The sequence below is a fragment of the Balearica regulorum genome, chromosome 15, assembly GCF_011004875.1.
Source record: "Balearica regulorum gibbericeps isolate bBalReg1 chromosome 15, bBalReg1.pri, whole genome shotgun sequence".
Taxonomy (NCBI): Eukaryota; Metazoa; Chordata; class Aves; order Gruiformes; family Gruidae; genus Balearica; species Balearica regulorum.
Window position 1 is genome coordinate 9,416,722 of NC_046198.1, and position 19,368 is coordinate 9,436,089.

General features: G+C 49.9%; 1 protein-coding gene across 4 annotated transcripts in view; it reads right to left on the reverse strand.

The window, feature by feature from the left end:
- Window positions 1-202: 202 nt before the first annotated feature.
- Window positions 203-19,368, reverse strand: part of LMF1 (lipase maturation factor 1) — a 204,601-nt gene continuing 185,435 nt past the window's right edge. For all 4 annotated transcript variants that reach the window (XM_075767498.1, XM_075767496.1, XM_075767495.1 and 1 more), the window contains 2 exons: window positions 11,472-11,584; window positions 203-533 (listed from right to left, as the gene is read on the reverse strand). In XM_075767498.1, coding sequence (XP_075623613.1) covers window positions 359-533; window positions 11,472-11,584 — 288 coding nt within the window. In that variant the 3' untranslated portion in view covers window positions 203-358. The remainder of the gene's footprint in view (window positions 534-11,471; window positions 11,585-19,368) is intronic.

Sequence of the window (19,368 nt, forward strand, 5' to 3'; positions counted from 1 at the left end):
CCATCACACAATGCAACAAGTTGGGGAAAGCATCACCAACACCTACCCAAAACTAACTGCAGTATTTGTTCACCTTTCTCCCAAATTATGGAGCTGACAATTTCCAAATGGAGCAGCCTGGCAAAAGGAATCAATCATCAGGCATGGCTGTGGCGAGAAGGATGAACAGACAGAAACAGATGAGAAAAAACAGACAACAACAGCAGGTGGACAGGTTGGCCGGGAACCTTTTGTAAAGTACGTGTAAACAAGGATATGGTTAAAAATTACAGACAGAGGCAAGAAGTGTAGTTTATAAGGGAGCTGACTGCTCCCCCTCTTCCGCAGCCAGTCCCTCGACCTTGCTCGTCCTCCTCCATCAGTGCCGCACGGGGTACGGCCAGTTCCTGTCTTCATAAAACTTCTTCAGGCCCTGGAGGTTGATGGGGGGGAAGTAAGGGCCGATCCTCTTCCGAATCCACCACCTCCCCTCGCTGGCGTGCTTTCCCCCGGGTCGGCTGAATTTGTACTTGAAGTGTTCCCCTCTGATCCACCTGCAGGGAAACAAAGCACAGCCTGCTCAGGGGGGCTGGCACCACTGCCAGGCGGAGGTGGAAAGGTGTCAGACCCTGTTTAATGTCCTCTGGGAGTGGAGTTTTGGAGCTTTCTGTAGCTGGATGGAGAAATCAGCTCGAGGGTGCTCGGCCTGGCTGGCTCTCTCATCCCAGAGCTCCATCCATCCCTGGGGTAGCCGGAGACAGCAATGCAGCCATCCCTGCTGGAGCGAGGCACCGGGGAGCTCCCAGGCTCCTCTTGATGCAATTTAGGAATGATGCACAAGGCGGAGGGGCTTTAACACCCCTGCCCTGTGTGCTCAGCACCACCACCGTGTGCTCCACACACCTCTCTACAACCAAGTTTGAAAGAATAATAATAAAAGTAGGATTTTTTTTTTTTTTCTTTTCTGAGAGCAACCATCGAGTACTTCTGCCTGGGATATTTTTAGGTACAGAGCCCAACTCCCGCTCCAGCTTCCCCAGCATCCCTCTGCCCCAGCCAGCGGCTGCTCCTTCTGCTCCACAGCTTATTAGCGGGGCTACGAGCGCATCTGTTTTCTGGCCGCCCTGGGAGTTGACAGAAAAGGAGATTTTAAAACAGTGCAGAAAGAAGCATTCATCAGTGTCGCGAAACACATTCGGAGGCTAACCATGCCGCTCGGTTCGGGAGGTTTGGTCCCGCTTGATGTAGGGCATGCTGACAAGAGAAGGAGTAACACCCCAGTCCTCCAGCGTTGTGGTCCCTGTTTGCAGAGTGCATCGCCGCATTTGCTGGATAAGTTCATAAAATAACCCACAATATAAAAATGTCAAAGTCATGTCAATGCTCATTTAAACCTGCTTTGCTTCACTACTAAAATACAAACCTTGCTACTGAGCAGGGCACTGCGCTCCCGCAGCTGCTCGCTCCTGGGGCTGCACCTCGGGCAGCCATAAAGTTCCTTCCTACTGCTAAAATAATTAGGGATGCCTCCTATATATTTGTCATTAGCGCTCACCTTCGTAACACCAGCACTCCGACGGGAAGCAGGGGAGATTGCAGATGACGGATAAAACTGCACCCAATTAAAAGGTCTCCTGCAATCACATCTCGACATCTCAATTTAAATCTTGCCAGGTACCCAGATGAGCAATACAGAAACGATTCTCCTAACAAAACACATTAACGCGGAGCTGTTCATCATGCCCATCGCTTGCTGCTGACTTGCAGCAACCAGCAGTATCATCTGGTTTTTGGTTGTCTCCTGGCTGGAACAAAAACACGACAAATATCTCCAAGTTTCCCCCTCCGCTGAGGACAAAAGAGGGATCCAAGGAAGCCCAGTGGAGCTGCACAGGGTACCAGCCCTCAAATATGGGAAGGTAAATGGGAAAAGGAGGGGGCAATGGCACAGCCCTGGCTGGGGGGCTCGGGGTGCACAAACCTGCATCTCATCACCATAAATGCTGCCCTGCAGCTGCTGGCTTCATTATAGTCAGGGCCATTTCTACACCCTCTCTCCCCCCCCCGCCTTTCTGAGGCTGGTAAAAGTCAAACAGGGGCTGAAGTGTTACTCCCACAGTGTTTACTTCACAGGAGCACAAAATTTCCTGTTGATAATTAAAGCATTGCTGAACAGCAACGTTCCCGCAGGTCCAGGTAGCCTGCAGGCTCCTGCCCGAGATGGTTAGATTTCCAAGCTGTGCTGCTCAATTGCTTTCTTGAATTCAAAAAACATACCTGCATCCCAAAAAAGCTTCAGTGGCTGATTTTATGTCAGTCCCTCTCCTGCTCGAAGCCTCTCTCCGCCTGCCACACCAGGACTTTTGGGTTTTTTCTTCAGTAAGCAACTGCAGAGCATCTGCCAAGCTGGACCCATCTCTATATACACCCACAATATGGGTGTAACGGGGTGCCCCACGCGGAAGGAGCTATCTGCAAACCCCATCTGGCAAAGCTCCCATTTTGTAGACGGGAATGCAGAACGTAGAGAGCAGTTGACTAATCTGAGCTCCCGGGGCAGACCTAGGAGACCTCGGGAGCTGCCAGGTCTCTGTTCAGACACAGAAGCACCTTCTCCCCAGCCTCAAGGACTGGCCTATAACCCCTCTGGAATGAAAATTTCCTTGTCCCTTTTGAATGGGCTTGCCTGCCCAGATTAAGTAATATCTATCATCTGATTTGGTATGATTTTTCCCATATGTTCTCTGTCTATTAAAATGTTTGCTATCAAAGGGATCGGCATGTAAAACTAGAACCGTGTGAGCATTAAAGCGACCACATGCAATTGAAGGTGCATTTTTGTGGCATAAAGTTTCCCTTTCTATCTGACTATGTTTCAGGCTCTTCTGTTCAGAGCCCAAATCAATTTGAAGAGTCCCCCCGAGCCCCTCGACCTCTAAATTCAGCCACCCTCTTGTCCCAGCCACGGTCACTCTGCTTCCCCCCCCAGCCCGCTCCACCTGAGCCATGAGCTGGAGTGATGGGATGCACAGTCCATGTCAGGATGACAAGAACCATGGAGGAAGAACCTGCACAATTTGTAAACTCCACGGAGCCGAGCTCTTCCAGGAGCTGAACCACTCACCCAGTGATGAGCTATGAAGCTCCGGCACACCACAGCCCATGGCTCTTCACTGTCCTGCAGCACCAGTGTTTCTCTGGGATTCAAGACCTGAAGGTTTCTGTTCTGGTCAATGGAGGTACCAAAGAGCCTTTACATGGCTGCAGCAGCCAACATGTGCTGCAGGACAGAGAAACTGCAGTGGGAATACCTCTGAGCATCAAAATACAATGGCAGCATCCAGACCCTACGCTATCCATCCTCTCCATCCTTCCCAGGGTTAGGGGCTGTGAGACAAACATGGAAAACCTGGAACCTGTGGGAATCTTTCCTTGCAAGGCTCACGGATGTAAAAGCTGCAGTTTAATACTCACTGGAGCCCCTCATTTCAGGGCTCATAGAGTTTACAAGCTACCCCAGTATTTATAATCTACCTGGGTGCCTCAGTCCTGAAGTTACAGGATTTGCAAACTCCTCCAGTGCTGCCTCGCTGGACCTGCTCCCGCCTCTTGCGATTCGGGGAGCGAACGCACTCCTGCACTAACACAGCCAGAGCATTAACACCCCAGAGTCCATCATTTCAGGGGTCACAGAGTTTACAAGCATCACTTGGAGCCCTGGACAGCTTGTAACTCAGGCGACACGTGCGCTTGCATTGGTTGCGTGCAGCCCAAGAAACTGCTACAGGCTACAGATCACCTTATCAGCAATTGCTTGTGTTTTGTGCGGCTCTGGGGCTCAGACAAAGACCTTCTGGCTGGTGGAAGGGATCCCCAGGTCTCTGAGCCCTCTCTGGTGCAGGACAGTGCTGGCATGCGTGAACGTTGCTTGCTGCTCTGAAGAAATGGGAACATCTTCAAGAAGGTCATGAAGAAGCTATCTGACTTCATATACCTTGAAGGAGTCTAATGCCACAGGTGGTCACTCATACTTGGAGAAGGATGAGCAAGACTCACGTTTCAGAGGAGACAGACAGAAAGGTCAGGAAGGACAATCCCGGCTGCGAGCAGCTTCTCAGGATTTACTGAGCAAACGCAAGCCAGCAGCTCCTCCCGGCTCCCTGGGAAGCACCAGGCACCGCGGCCAGGCGGGGAAACAGCTCGGGAGAAGGATCAGGTTGAACCAGCTGAGGCCAGGACACGTCCCCTACCAGACACACGAGGGCAAAATAGTCACTTGAGAGGCAAGAAACAAGATACAGTCAGATAAAGCGAGTCAGACATTTCTCCTCCAGGAGATGGAAACCCCTCCCTGCTGTAACAGCGGCAGCGATGGAGGACAAGGGACAGAAGGGCCCCTTTGGCAGGTTCTCCCAAGCCCAACGGCAGTGCCTGGGAGGAGAAGCGAAACAGCCGTGCGGCAGAGTGACGGCGCTGATCCCCGTGCGGATGGCTGGAAGAGGGAGGACCACCGAGCTGCCCAGAAGGACCCACCGCCCCGCACGGGATGCCGGGACCTGCCTGCCACTACCCTTCTGGGCAAGCACCCGCTCTCCATCACCACCCGGATCAGGCAAAGCTACATCCTCGGGGAGGGCAGAAAGGCTAAAAATAATAAGCATTATTTTTTTAAATCAGTATATTCATCCCGCCAGATGCCCGGTAGCAGCTGCGCTGTAGCACTTTTAAGATTCGATCATATATCAGCCTATTATGACATCTTCCAACTGTACGTGTTAAAAATTAGCAGCAATATTGGAGTTGTTGGGATGGAGGGCTAAATCTCCCAGACAGCTGTAATTAGTTCCAGAGGGTGCAGCTGTCTCCCTGCAACAGCTGAGGGGTTCGAGGGAAAAAAGCAGAGCCGGTGGTTTCTGTTAGAATTAATGGCCTGACAGGGTAAGGCAGGGTGGGAGAGGGAAGAAAGAAACCAAAACACGGGGCGTCTTTTCGATTTGGGTTTTTTGTTTTGTTTTGCCTTTTTTTTTTTTTTTTTTTTATCTTGAGGTTCCCCACTCCATTGTAAATCAGGGAGCAAGTGGCAGTGGAAAGTACAGATTCATTACAGTAACAGAGCCTCCATCATCGGCTCTCTTGCTTATTCTAGCCCCGTTAGCAGGCAGGATCATAAATTCATCTTGGCCCAAGTTTGCAGAATAAGGGCAGTTTTATGGGTTGTTTTTCAACACCAGTGACTTCTCTTTCTCCAAGACTCCTGCAAGGTCTGGCCCTGCAGAGCCGGAGCATCCTCAAAACTCTCTTGGGAGATGGAAAAGTGGGTTTATTCCCCCACGGACAGGTTAGAAAGGGAGGCTCAGAGGCTGCATCTATACTGAAGGCAGAGCAAACCATGGGGGAAGGAAACGTGGCTCTCCTCGGGGCTCACAGCACTCCTGGGATTCCTTTTGGCGTGGACAGACCCAGCGTTTTAGTGGGGTTTAGTTTAGCGTTTCGCAGGTGCGATGGGGATGCGGCCGATGCTCCCGATGGAGCCGAGGCAGGAGCTGCCCTTGCCAAGGCAGACAGCTCCCACGGCCATGGGACACGCGGCACAGTCCGGCCACGCTGAACCTGCCCCGTGGCCGCATCTGCCACCGCTGTGAGAGGTGGCTGGAAACCACGTTTCCCACCCTGGGGGAAATCCTGACGTTTTGAGATGAGCTCTGCTCTCCCTGACAACGCTGAAAGACTGAGGTTGTTTTTACCACAAAAAAATCCATTCATCTTTCATTCCGGACAGTGGAATCCTTTCATTCTGATAATATCAGATGCTATAATGTTGACAATAAATTAAAGATTTTCTTTTAAATTACAGTAAATAGGGAAAGAAGAAACGAACTGCAATAAAACATTTCGCCATGGCAAAACCCAGTGAGAAAGCCAAAAGAATGCGTTTACACTTTTTCACCTCTGAGGATCCTGTCACTTCCCAGGATAGCTTTCATTGCTAGCAAAGCTGCTTTTTGGTGGGAAAAACATACAAAATATTTTACTTCTCTGTGCAGAAGACACCAGGGCTCGTGGAGGAGGCTTTGGGGACTCTCAGGTTTACATCGCTCCCTTACGCTGTCACCTTGTGTGGACCACGCGGCTACTTAGAGGACACTTGTCCCAGAAGGGAAATGCCTCAGGGCGAGAGGAGTCACTTGGGATTCAGCAGAACCAAGTTCAAACCCTGAAGGACTCGCATCCCCACGGAGCATCCCATGCCCATGAACACCGCTCCTGCCTCCTCTGAAGCCTTCTGGGGAGAGACCTTGCAGAACAGAAATGCCATTTCCACCTACATCCCAATGACGTCCGTATTTTCCAACAACCCTGCCTGCTCTCAGCACTACTCTCAATAGCTACAGAATTACCTTCACCCCTTTTGGGGGATGTCCAAGGGAGCAGCCCCCAAAGTGGCTTCTACACCGTGCAAATACGACAAAGCCCTTCCCATGGCTTGAGCTGTACATCTCCGCAGGTCCCACGGGAAAGCACCTACACCCTCTGCCAGGGTCCACGGTGACTTACACGGCCTGAAAATCCAGTCCAGCGTGCCCCCAGGTATAACGCCTGGTAGCTGTGACATAAATTAGAAATAAATGGGCAACCAAATGAAAAAAAAAAAAAAATACCAAACACTATATTCTTCTTGCCTTCCTGCAGCCAGGTAGCATCAAATGGGAAGCGCTGCCTCCATAAATAACACCACTGCTACAAATCAGGTCTTCAGCTACATGTTGGGGCTTTTTCAACAAAGTGCTACTATAATTGGAATAAAAGTCCTTAAGTGAACATGATTTAATATCAGAGACACCGAACACTTCAGTCAAAAATAAACCTGATTTTTTTTCCTCCTTCCGTAGGCAAAATCTGATTTTTGTTTTCCTTCATTGTTGCAGTCTGTTTCCATGACGGTGTGTTAAACACTTATTAATTTCTCAGCCAAAGCCCTACCGTTCAGATTTATGATGGCTGGTGTTTTATGAACTATCCGCTGCACAATAATATTTTGTAAATCCACATTCCACAAACATCACTGTGCTTGAAGTAAAGCTTCACACTCAGCTAGGCTGGGCGCTCAACAATACCCTCATTTTTAATCAGTCACCTGTTTCTCATTTTAAGTTTATCACACTTGAAAAAATACTATAATTTCTAGAGTTGTAAAGAAACCTACAAACTTTGGTCTCAGAAATTTCATTTCGAAGGCATTAACTCATTTTGAAAGTCCCTTGGCTATTTAAGGTGTAGAGTTTCCATTAACAGAATAAACTCCGTGGAGTATGGAGCGTAATGTTCTTATGGAAAACAGTCCCTTCCCCTAATTATTTAGTCTAGCAGGGAATGAAAATAATTAAGTCTCAAAATTCCCTTCAGAGTGGAGGGGGGGGGGCGAAATATGGTAGGAAAATTAGCTTTTCTTCCACCCAGCTACTGAAGGGAGCCGAGCCGCACTGGGCACAATCCTTAGCTGCAAGGTGGGAGCAGCCGCAGGCGGGCTCCGGCTCATGGGTGAGGAGGGTGCAGGGATGCCCTTTGGAAACCAGCACTGTTACAGCCACCCTGAATTATCTTTTCTTTCCAGGTGTTACCACTGAGGCTTAAATTTAAGGCTTTTGTTCACAACTCAAATGAAATTATAAGAAAAAGGCAATCTCTGTAAGCAGCTGTCAGCGCTGAGGATGCCCGCACCCAGCACGCAGTTAAAGACTGCTAAGGGGTCTGCATTAAAAAAGTCGGTATCCTGCTACCTGCCCAGATCGGAGGGTGCAGATCCATCGCTCGGGTTCTGGCCATGGTTCTCCCGTGGGGATGTGCCCGGGGCTGTGCCGTGGGTGCAAAGGGCTCGCCAGCCCTGCCAGAAGCTTCAATGTGCAACAAGGGGATGTTTAAAATTAAACAAAGAAATGGTGTTTTTGAAATTTAAAGGAAAAAACCCCCAAAAAACCAAAAACCTGAGCAGGCGAGCCCTTCTGCGCAGAACTAACGCTGGGCGAAAGGCAGCTGACGGAGCCGCTGTGCCCATGTCAGCTGCAAGCGCCACGAGTGTAAACCCAGCAGAACCGGGATGGGGCACAAAAACCAAAAAGGAAAAAAAAAGCAAAAAAAAAGCAGTCAGTCACTTCAGTTTGCTTACGCAGGTGAAGTGCTAACAGCAAACAAGCAATAACCGAAGAAATGCAAATAGCAACAGGAATCGGTGACAGAGGTGAAAGCCCGGGGCAGGATCCGAGCACCCTGCCGTGCCCTCAGCCCTCGCCTTCGCACCTGGGTAAAAATCCGGATGGTGTCAATGTCCCAGGTGTTTGGATTTGGCTCGCCAAAACCCGAAACGTGACCCACAACCCAGGACGCAGAGTGAAACGGGGTGCTGGATTTTGGTCTGAGCCAAAACGAGCATTTGTAAATTGTTATTTTTATTTTACGCCACCCAAAAATACACTAGACCCATGAAAAACTTTTAAAGCAAAGCTAATGCCAGAGCAAAGGCAGCTGACACATAAAACCAGCGCTGGATCCTGATCTTTTCCTACTATAAACTAGCTGCTAAAGAGTGAAAACAGAGTCTGTGCTTTGGTTAAACCAAGGTAACGCATGAATCAAGACCCTGTTCAACAAGATCTATAGCACCGTGTGCTCACCACAGCGTCCACGCTGCTGTGTAATTACTCATTGGATCAGCATGTATCGCTCTATATGCTCTGCAATCATTATTCTATAAATACTAACAAAGATAAAGATTTGCTTTTGGTTTTGCTTTAAATTCCTGAACATTTCACTTCCTCACCTGTTACAGAATACAATAAAAAAAAACCCCCCTATTCACCACCTGGAGCAATGTTAGCCCAGCCACATCCCACTTCATTATTTCAATTTTAGAATGAGTTCCTGTGTTCAACTACTTTAATTTTTTTTAACACCACTGGTGCCAGAAAGCATAGAAGAGATGCAGCCTGTCTATGGCAAAGTCTCAGAAGACAAGATGTGATGTACATTTTCTTGATTTTTAATCTGTCACGACGTCTTGTTTTCAGCCTCAGTCACAGCGAGTGCCAGGAACAATGTTTACGGCAGTGGGGAACACGTGCTAATAAACAGCTCTGGGATTATCAAATGCTTCTGTCGCTCCGTGAACTGCGAGAGCCGTTTATTGCCAGCAGCCACCAGATGGTCACGGCTTCTGGCTGCTGGCACCAGGGGACACCTAATTCAAACTGGTGATTCAGTGTCTAAAGGTCCCAGGTTCTGCTAAAAACCCACAGGGTCAGCTAGCACTCAGGGCTCACTTTCTTCTTTTTTTCAAAAAAAAAAAAAAAAAAAAAAGCAATGCAAGGGAATGCCCCGCAATGAACACCGCTCAGTGAATTTACGCCGCTGAGCTGTGCGGACACAAGCAAAGTTTGGTGAGACTCGGTTGATAAATCCACCTGAGACAGAGCCGACGCAGCACCGGTTCTCTGGTCCAGCTCAGCCTTGTGAATGACGCCCCAACACCATCTCCGTGACGAGCTCCCGAAGGGCCCAGCTCCGGCCAGATCCTGGTGCATGAGCCCTCTCGCTGGGCTGAATTTCTGCCTGCCATGAGAGCCGGTGTTCGTTAGCACCCTAACGAGGTGCCCACTGCCTTCGCCACGTGGGCGCTTGCACAGGTGCTGGGGCTGCCCCATGCCCCATACCTCCATGGGGTCTTCTGAGTAGCCCCCGAAAGGGAGGTGGCAGGGAGCAGCGGGGAGGTCCAGCTTGCTGTCACAAGCCACAGACCCTACTTTGGCTGATAAATGCACATGCAGCCAAATGAAGGTCCATAAAAACAAAGAGAAAACACGGCCAAAATGGGAACATGACCCATAGCAAGAAGGTTTCATGTGCAATAGCATGCTCCTCTCAACGCCGCCGAGCCAGGCCAGCTGACTGCACAGCATCGCTGCGCTGCTCCTGGCATGTAAGGCCAACCCCAGCACAGGTAACAGAGCTAAAACCCCTCCGTAAACATTATTAAAGCTGCAGCTGTCTGTGGCAAGGGCTGTGCTGGTCTAGCCCAGTACGCCTTTTGTAGCAATAATTAATAGAGGTTCCCCAGAGCCCTCCTGGACCGGAGCCAAGGCATCATTATTTGCGTGTAAGAGATCCGTTGCTTGTGTAACCCAACAAACTGCAACACCACCCTGTAACGCGCCCTGAGCTATAAATCATTGTTTTTGGGAACTCTGGTATGGCTGTGAGCCTGTGGGCTATGGGCAGGATCCTGCCCTGCTCACCAGGAGCGCCCGCTGGTTCACCCTGCGATACTGCACCGGCGGGAAAATGGGTTCTCAAACGAGAAGATGTGCAAAAACCCCACAATAACTGTTCTTACAGTGGTCTTGGCTCCTGTACTTGGAGGCAGCATGTTCCCATCAGCCTGTACTGACGCTCTGATAAGGTGCTACAAGACAAGGCTGGATGCCTGGGGAACCCCAGAAATGAGTAATTAGAAATATTCAAATATGGTGGTAGGAAACTCACTTAGCAGTTGTATTCCAACCTGTGTTTCCACTCTGTGTTTTTGCAGACTATATACAGACATACATTCAGCTCAGAGTATAAACCATTTGGGGTTTATACATCAATAGCATCTTGGGATGTGTAAACCATCCCAGAGGAAGCACTTTGGTAAAAGGTGGAAGTTCTTAGCGTCTTTGCTGGAAAAAGAGTCTCTCCTCAGAAGGTTTGGGGGATGCACTGTGCTAAAGCTGAAAAACATCAGCTGGGTTCAAGAGAAAGTTCATTTCACATGGCGCTGTGAACCTTCATCCTTGTTTGCAGTGCATCTTGAGAGCCTCAAACTGAAAATATTAGCAAGAGCATACTATTACTTGAGTTGATCCAAAATTCCCTTAAAATGTTTTCTCAGCTAAAAATAACTTCAGCAAGAAAATAGACACTTTTGTGAAAAATTTCCTTTTGTAGAAAACCTTGAGGTTTTCATCTGTGCCTTTCACTTGCTGATGTTTGTTTTGTCTCTTTATTGAAAACACAAACACTTCCAAGACAAGTGTCCACAAAAACAATCATTTCTGTAGGACTCCACTGTCTTTGAAATACCTCAGTAGGCCGGTAGAAACAGTAGTTTTGATCTGAGCTCCCAAAGTGATCATGGCAAAAAAATATAAAACTGATGGGCAGGAAACCACTTCAGCAGTCACGGTTTCTGTCCAAGAGAAGCAACGCCGAGCCCTTCACAGATCTGCCTGGGAACGGGCTCCACCAAAAGGTCCTTATGTCCCCACCAGGAAGGCATTAAGGTGCTGGGAGCACCAGCTCTTCATGGTGTCCTCATCTTAAACCCACCCTATTTAAAGACCACCCGGGTACCATCAAATACAAAACCCAATCCATCAGCAGAAACCACGTGCGCACGGTCAAGCCAGGAACAACACGGAGCCCGGGTACCTCCAGCTCCCTCGGCAAAACCCCAAGCTTACCGTGGGGGTGCTCTGCCCGCGAATGGGTTCGTTGCCATCAAGGACAAGGTCTCCTCTTCCTGGGCCAGCAGCTTCCCAGCCAAGTGGATTATCCATTCATTCTGCTCATAGGTCTTGGGGAAGGAATAAGAAATATAAACGTTAGGCACTGCTGGGCTTGTCGTGTAGTGTTATTAGCATTAAAGACTTCTGCATGGTCTCTGGGGAGAGATTACAACCCATTCGGGTAGCAAACGATGAGTTTCCCGGAGCTGCAGGGAACAGATCCCGTGGCATCCAGCACCTGGAGGTCCAGACTGAGACCCTCTGGCATCCGCAGGGAGCGGGGAGAGCGTCAGTGAGCTCGTCTCATCTGGAAATCATGCCCAAGGGTGCGGACATGACTGAGGGTGTGCAAGTCGCGTGCACTCTCCCAGCCTGCCCCAAGGGCAAAGGAGCATCCCGCATCTCAAGCATCCCCAAAGGAATTCACGTCACAGCTGAGGGGGACGAAGAGCATGGCCACAGCTCAGCTAGAGAGACTAGATGACGGTCAGGGATGCATCTCCACCTTCACCCAGCCCAGACAGTGACCTCTGCTCAAGGCGTGATGCCTGAGGGGGCATTTCTGCCAGCCCTGCATCCCTGCCGAGCCCGCGGCACTGCTTCGTCCCAGTGCCAGGGAGAAGCCTGCAACTGGTGCTACCGGGAAAGTGCGGTGTGTCGCCAGTCAGGGAGGTGTGCGGCACACGCACAGCCCTTCCCTGGCACGGGGCACCCACCCCCACCCCCCCAGTTCTCCCCAACACCCATCAGCTGCAGCTCTTCCTCCACCTCGGATCACAAATCTCTTTTTGACTGTACATGTATCTACCACAGCTGGGGGTGTTCTTGCCTATTCTGCCCCCCAACCACTTGATTTTAATAATTTCTTTTAGCAGCAAGCTCCACAGAGGAAAAGTACTGCCACATTCTGAAACGACGATCCGTTCATCGCTTTAAACCAGGCTGCTTTCCCCTGTTGTGTTATCAGAGAGAAAACAGAAGAAAGTGACTTCTCCACTCCTTTCTCCTCTTTATTTCCTTTAATCTAATCTGTCCTCCCTACATCCTGCGCCTGTGCCGTACCCTCACTCATGCGGCCACTGAAGGGAGCAGAGCAGCGCTCGGGAGCCACGGTCTGAGCTGCAGTGGCAGAACTTGACTCTGCATTTACCTCCCTCCAGGAATCCACGCATCTCATGCTCTTCACAGGAATTCTTGCTGAGGCTTCGTAAAAAGTATTTCCCCTTCTGGTGACTTTCTACGCCTTATACTTCCATTAAGATTTTTTTTTTTCCTCCCTCCTTTATTAAAGTGTACCTAAATGGATTTTTTAATGCAAGCAGTAGGGGACACTGTGGGAAAGCGAAACCCGGCAGCTGTACCTGCAGGACTGTGACTAATGCAGAACATCAAGGCAAAGTTACTCCGCAAAGCTTTTCTAATGGTAAAGTTTGTTATTTCCGTTGCTAAGGGAAACGAGGAGAGAAACGAGATGGAAAACACCAAACACTGGTGGAAAGGCCCATCAAGCGGCAGCTCTACCTCGCAGGGTTTCTGACCCGTGCTCATCACAATTTAGAGGAAAACCACAGTTATTTAAGCCAACAACTTTTTTAAAAAGATTACTCTCCCCATCCGCCTGCTTCTGTCCTGCCTTACCGCGCAGCTTGTTCCATCTGCTGTCCCGCCTGCACCACCAACACGGATGGGTGGTGGAGCCAGCGATGTTTCTCACCACCAGCCCCGTGCCGTGCTCTGCCCACCCCAAAGCCCCGTTTAACCGCCGGCGCACCCCTCTCTCCACCAACACCCCGTACCACCCCCGTCATCTCCTGGTCCCCTTCCCGGCGCAGAGGAGGTGGTGGCCGCTCTCAAGGACGGACAGAGCAACCTCAGCCCCCGCGGGACCGAGGCCACTGCGGCCCTGACGCGGTCTGGGAGGGGAGCGGCGCTGAGCCCTGGAGCCGGGAGCTTGGCATCACACAAGACATTAAACACAAACCTTGCAAGACTCGCAATAACCCCGCCAGGGCTGGCAGGGCTGCAGGAAAAGCCAGCGGCATCCCTGCCAAGGGCCTGACCGTGTCGCGTTTCACGGGACGACTCACGCCGAGGCTCCCAGCCGCGCCGAGCGACTCTGTGCCCCTCGACGGCTCAGCAATGCCCGAGATGCTCAGCTCAGGCCGGGCTTTGGGAGGATGGGTGCCACGCTGGGACCTGCAGCCCGGAGCATCCTTGGCTGTGAGCAGGGACCTCCCGAGAGGCGCAACAGCAATTGCAGATGATCAAATATCGCAAGTCAGACCTTCAGCATTCCGTGCCTCCCTGGAGATCCCTTTTTAAAGAACTCTGTATGATTTTAAGTGCTATTTCTAGGAGGGCCTGGGAGGTGTGAGAGTTCCTGTATGCGAGTTGGAGAAAAGCTGTAGAACAGAAACAGAAATCACCAGCCTCCCGGAGCTAGAGCTTTATGGAGAACCTAAATCTTCAAAGCCTGATTTAAAAGCAAGAGGCTCTGCAATGGTGGAATCGGCTCCCTGGCTCACATGGTCTCCAAATTGTTAATTAGCAGCTCCATGCGCACGAGAGTTGGACTTCTGGTTTGTAAAGTGTTTTTCTTGTAAAATTTACAACATGTCTGGCCCCAGCAAAGTCTGCGGTGAGAAATTTCCACCCGGTGCAGCCTCCCGCACTCCCCCCAGCACAAAGGTTTAGATATCGCGTGCCGCTGATCGGAGCATGCGGGAGCCGAGCTGCACTAACGACCGCGCTGTTGAGCTCATTACTCTGTAAAGTGATATGGCGGCAAAGGGAGGAAAAAAGAGCCCAGGAGATCTGGGCTGCGTCCAGGGAAGCATCACACCACAAGCTGGGAAGGTGACGGTTCCTCTGTCCGTGGATCCAGTGAGACCCAAACCCCAACACCGTTTGCAGAGCTGCAAGGGTCAGGATGGGAGGGATTCGCCGGGCGTTGAGCTCTGCTTTAGCCAGCTCTGGGCGTGCAAACCAGGAGAGTCAGAGCTTGAGCCGTCCGGTGGATTGATAAAAAAACCCCAAAAAAGCCAAAACTGGGACTGCAGCTCCCCTCGTACCACGCAGGGCCTGTTCCGTACCTGTGCTGGGATTACTGGGGAACCAGTGACCCGCACAGCATGCTGCCACAAGATACTGGTCGGAGCATGCCGAAACATGTCATGAGCTCCACAACTCACTGCCCAACCCGGAACAGAGCATCCCTGGGGAGGTGCAGCCCCCCCAAAGCAGGGACATGCCTCCCTCCTTTATCTTTTGAGAGTTTTCTTTCTGTTTTAGCACAGAGAGCAACTAAGGAATCTAAACACACAAAACCCCCATCATCAACTCAACTAAAACGCCTCGGGCAGAACTTAAGGCTCCCAAAGTAACGCTACCTTTACCACAAAGCCAAAGCTTTTCTGTGTTCACGGACAGCCCACGCAGACCCACGGAAACACAACGTGCACAGCTCTCCAGCAAGCCAGATCATCGTTAACTGTCCTTACACCTCATACCAGCACTCAAGACCTCTGAAAATCAAGTTTTAGGTATAAGACAGTGGACTAACGAGGAGGACCTGGCACTACCTGTTAAGACCCCTTGAGCTTTTATTTCCTGACGGGCTTCAGCCCCATACGGTGCTCAGGTAACTGCTTCCCCGCTGGCTTTCCGTGCCCGTCTCTGCGTACGCTGCGTTGGGATGGGGGTTTGCTCCTTCTCCCCACCTGCGCATGGCCCAGCACGAGGAGCTGAGCATCGCTGCGCGCCCCGGGGTACCACCACCTCCTGGGAGCAAGGCTGCCCCGAGACCTCTCTCCAACTGTTTATATTCTCTGACCTCTCCACTTACATGCTTTACCAGTGTATAAACATGGCATTCTCACCTTGAAAACATTAACTTGTATACAGAAGTATTTAATAACTTTACAGAATTTAAAACCAAATCACTGCTAAGTCAGGCACCAGCAAGGAGCTGGGGCAAACCAGACGCAGTAGCAACAAAACTCTGCAGAGATAACAAAGTAGAAGAGAATATAATCATCGCAAAAAATACATATAAAACCCACCCGGTGCTACAGGGAACATGCTCCCAACTGAAATAATAATAATAAGAACCTTTTTCCTCTAGCTTTAATTGGTCATTTAATGAAAAAGGACTGTGGATTAGTGTGGCATTTTATTGAATCTCGGTCCTGGCACAGGCGCACGGGAGGAGGTAAGTATGAGATACACATGTGGAAACAGCTGGAAACTTGGCACGGGAGCCCAGCATTATTATTTCACATGGTTGGGAGCCCTGCATGGTTTCACATCGGCGCTGGTGTGCGAGGGTGGATGACAGAGGGGTGTGTGTGGGGGTGTTTACATTTCCCGCGCTATGTCGTAAGGGGCATTTTTCGCGTCACAGCCTACCCGCTTTGGGGATGTAAAGCGGTAACTCCACCGTCCTGGATATGGTCAGCCAATATTCACATCGCTCTTTACAATGCTGTTTCCACTTCTGTAGCTGAGTGCCTTCAACTGTTGCTGTTTAGGGAACTTGAGCTATCAGCTGGAGAAATAATCCACATCCCACAGAAAAGAGGGCAGAACTAATGCCCTCTTTTGCTTTTTTATAATATTCCAGCTCACCGTCGTTTGCTACCATCCTGCTACCCAAGCGACTTAACCAAGGAAGGTCAAAGGCTACGTCAGCTCGCACCACTTCTCATTATCTCCAATAACCACATCCTCTTCTATTAGTTTCCCAAAGAGACGAGCCATTTCTCCGCAGGTCTGGCTCAACGCACAGGATTTCAGTGGGGGCAGTTTCTGAAGCCTCACTAAAAGCCACCCCTTAGCCCGTCCTATTAGAAAATGCCTGGGAAAGCAGCAGGTCCCTGGAGAAGGAGGGTGCAGCGCAGAGCACGGCAGGTCCGGGCTGAGGAATAAAAGGCAGAGCAAGACTTTGGGAACCGGCTCTTAGATCTTGCCTATACGGGGAAATCGCGCACCTGGCATAGCTCCCGTATCACCTCTCTATTTGGAAAGAAAAGTCACTTTGTTCCAGAATAGAGTCTAGACAGGGAGATACAATAGCCACTGTAGACAATAATCATTCCTTGCATAGACAAGGTCTTGCTCTGTATTTATACAGTGCGCAGCACGATAGGCTATCAGGCTTACGTGGGTTTCTGGGCACTTCCATCACAGTATTACTACTAGAGGTGAGTCTGCCCCTGCTCCAGCCTGCAGTTTGTCTAAAGGCAGCGTGGGGGTTTGAAATTATTCATATTCACAGGGAGACAAGTAATCACAGTTAAAAGAAGAAAATAAAATTCTTACATGCTGAACATGGACCAAAATGTATGAATGCTGCAATGGAAAATGGAAGTGAACTGAGGCCTGTATTTTTAGAAGGGGGAAGAAAGGAAATGTAAAAGGCTGTGCTCAGTACACTGCACATGAGGTTTAGGTTTTATTACGTTACACACACCTCCTCCTCCTCCTCCTCCATTCTGCTGCCATGCAGCTTTTTCCTGTAAGCACCTTCTGGCTGGAAGACTGAGATAACAGAGGCTTGAATAAAATATTTTACAAAAATATTAATCTGCCTTTTCTATAAATAGGGTTACTTTTTCTCAGTTTGTGTGCGATAACGTGAAGTCTCCATCACGACTCCCTCTTACCACCCAGGGGAGATCCTCAGAGCATCAATCCCGTTGCTGAAGTGTCTCTCTCCTCTTAGGAAGGCAGCTGAAGTTTATAAATACACATCGTATCGGGAAAACACACATTGCTTCTCAGTGCATCGCAAATGCTGCTCTGCGGTGGGTTTGCAGAGCCCCGTAGGACACAGCAACACGGGCCACCGGTGTGAGAGGCTTCTGTGCCAGTCCTGACATTCAGAGACTTTTGGAGCAGCTTCAAAGTACAATGCAACAAGACACTGAGCTTTAAAGAACAATATGAAGATGGCATTAGCTTTGTTATTTTTTGAGTAGTTATTATTTGGTAAGCACCAAGAGCCTGCCTTCACGTTGGCCAAATGCAGTCCCCAGATAGAATAAATAACCTTCATGCCATAGTAAGGAGGGGAAAAGCCTTCCCTTTGATTTTTCTTTTTTTTCAGAGCGCTGAGGGCTTTCCACAGCTGCCCACTGGTGAAGCACAAATCTTTGGTACGATAAACAACTGGCTTTTGTAAAGTCCAAGACATCCCTCTACCAGGAAAAGTGACCAACTTGAAGCCCCAGAACTATGAGCAGCATTTTGTTTTCTGGTTGCTATTTATTAATGATACTGAATCCACCCACAGCCTGCCAAAAAACCTGTCTGTAACATTTTTTGTACCAGCTGAGCATAGCTCAGTTCTGGGTTGTGATGGATGGGCTCCTTCTACAAATGCCCACCAGAAATGAGAAGTCAAATAATTACAAGAGCATTGCCATCAGTAGCTGGAGGACAGACAAAGCTTTAACAACTTGTCTCCAGCTTCTGTAAAAACAGGATGTCTTTGCACTAACACAATAACGTGTCAAGGGGTGAAAGTTTTTCCTAATGCTTAACCTGAACTTTGCTGAGATTAAATCATATTCTGCCATTTCATCCATTATTTCCTCCCTTCTCCATGGAAAACAGATTGCTGCTTTCCTCTTTGCAGTAGGTTTTCACCTATTCCAAACCTGTTTTGACATCAGGACGCCCATGCAGATTTGTTCATTCTGCTGCTGTGGGAAAAGGTTTCTGCACCGCTGCTCTTCCTGCGGGTCCTTCCTCTGCACCCTCGCCAGCTGGCTGCATCTTTCCTGAGCTGGGTCCTCAGCTGAGTGTGATGGGAGGGTGACATCATGCATGCCAAATGCCTGCTCACCTATCACGGTATGGTGTCTGCCTTTTCACAATGCCTTTTCACAAACATGCTCATCTCGTGATGCACACTCAGCCCAAGAGGCTTCCCCGGAGCACGATGCTATGGTCCATCCCGTCCCGGGACAGGCGATGGGTCCTGCCCGTGGGCAGCAGCGCACACGCCTCTCCTGCCTGCTCGGACCAAAACCAGCAGGAACACTGGGCTTTTAGACCTTCTCCTCTGTTATCCTTCCAGCTTGGAGGCATCCGTAAATGCAATGAGCACAGCATGCTGTTCTTTCAGTTAGCAATGGCTCCTCTTAAAAATGTGCATTAAGTTGGCTCAGTCCTTGGTTTAAAGTGCTTCGGTGGAGGTAGGTGATCCAGAACAACTGACCTCAGCAACAAGTCCCTGAACATCAGCTCCTGACCGACAGACACATTATCTTTGTGACCAGGTTATCAGCTGGGTGATGGAGCGAAGGGGGTCCCGTCCGAGGCGGCTGCTGAGAAACAACTGAAAAGGGTCGCAGAGATTTCCGCACGCCGCTGCCGATTCGTGGGAGTTTTTCCCCTTCTGCAGACGGGAAGAAGCAACGCAGACATGTTTCTGGACGGGTTATGTCCCTGCCAGAACTAAATGAAGGGCTTCAATTCAGAGCTACAGCACCCTCGGGATGTCGAGACATACAAAACAAAGAGGGGATTTAGAAAACAAGTGAAAAGGCATATTATATTTAGATAATAAAATTAACATCACGAAAATTGTTTCCTGGAAAATAATGCCATGTTACATTACATATAATTATGGCACTACTGGAACGAAATTAAGAGGCAGTCAACTAATAAATTGCAATTCAGAGGTGGAACAGCACCGCGGCTCCTCCTGTTCCCGCGCCGAGGCCGTGCCGGCGGCTCCCCCACCACGCCGGCCCGCACCAGCCGTGCCAAGGGCCCGGCTCTCCCCTGCTCCGGCTCTTCAAAGCGAATCCTGCAGCTATAGCCAAGGTGGAAAGTTTCGCAGGAA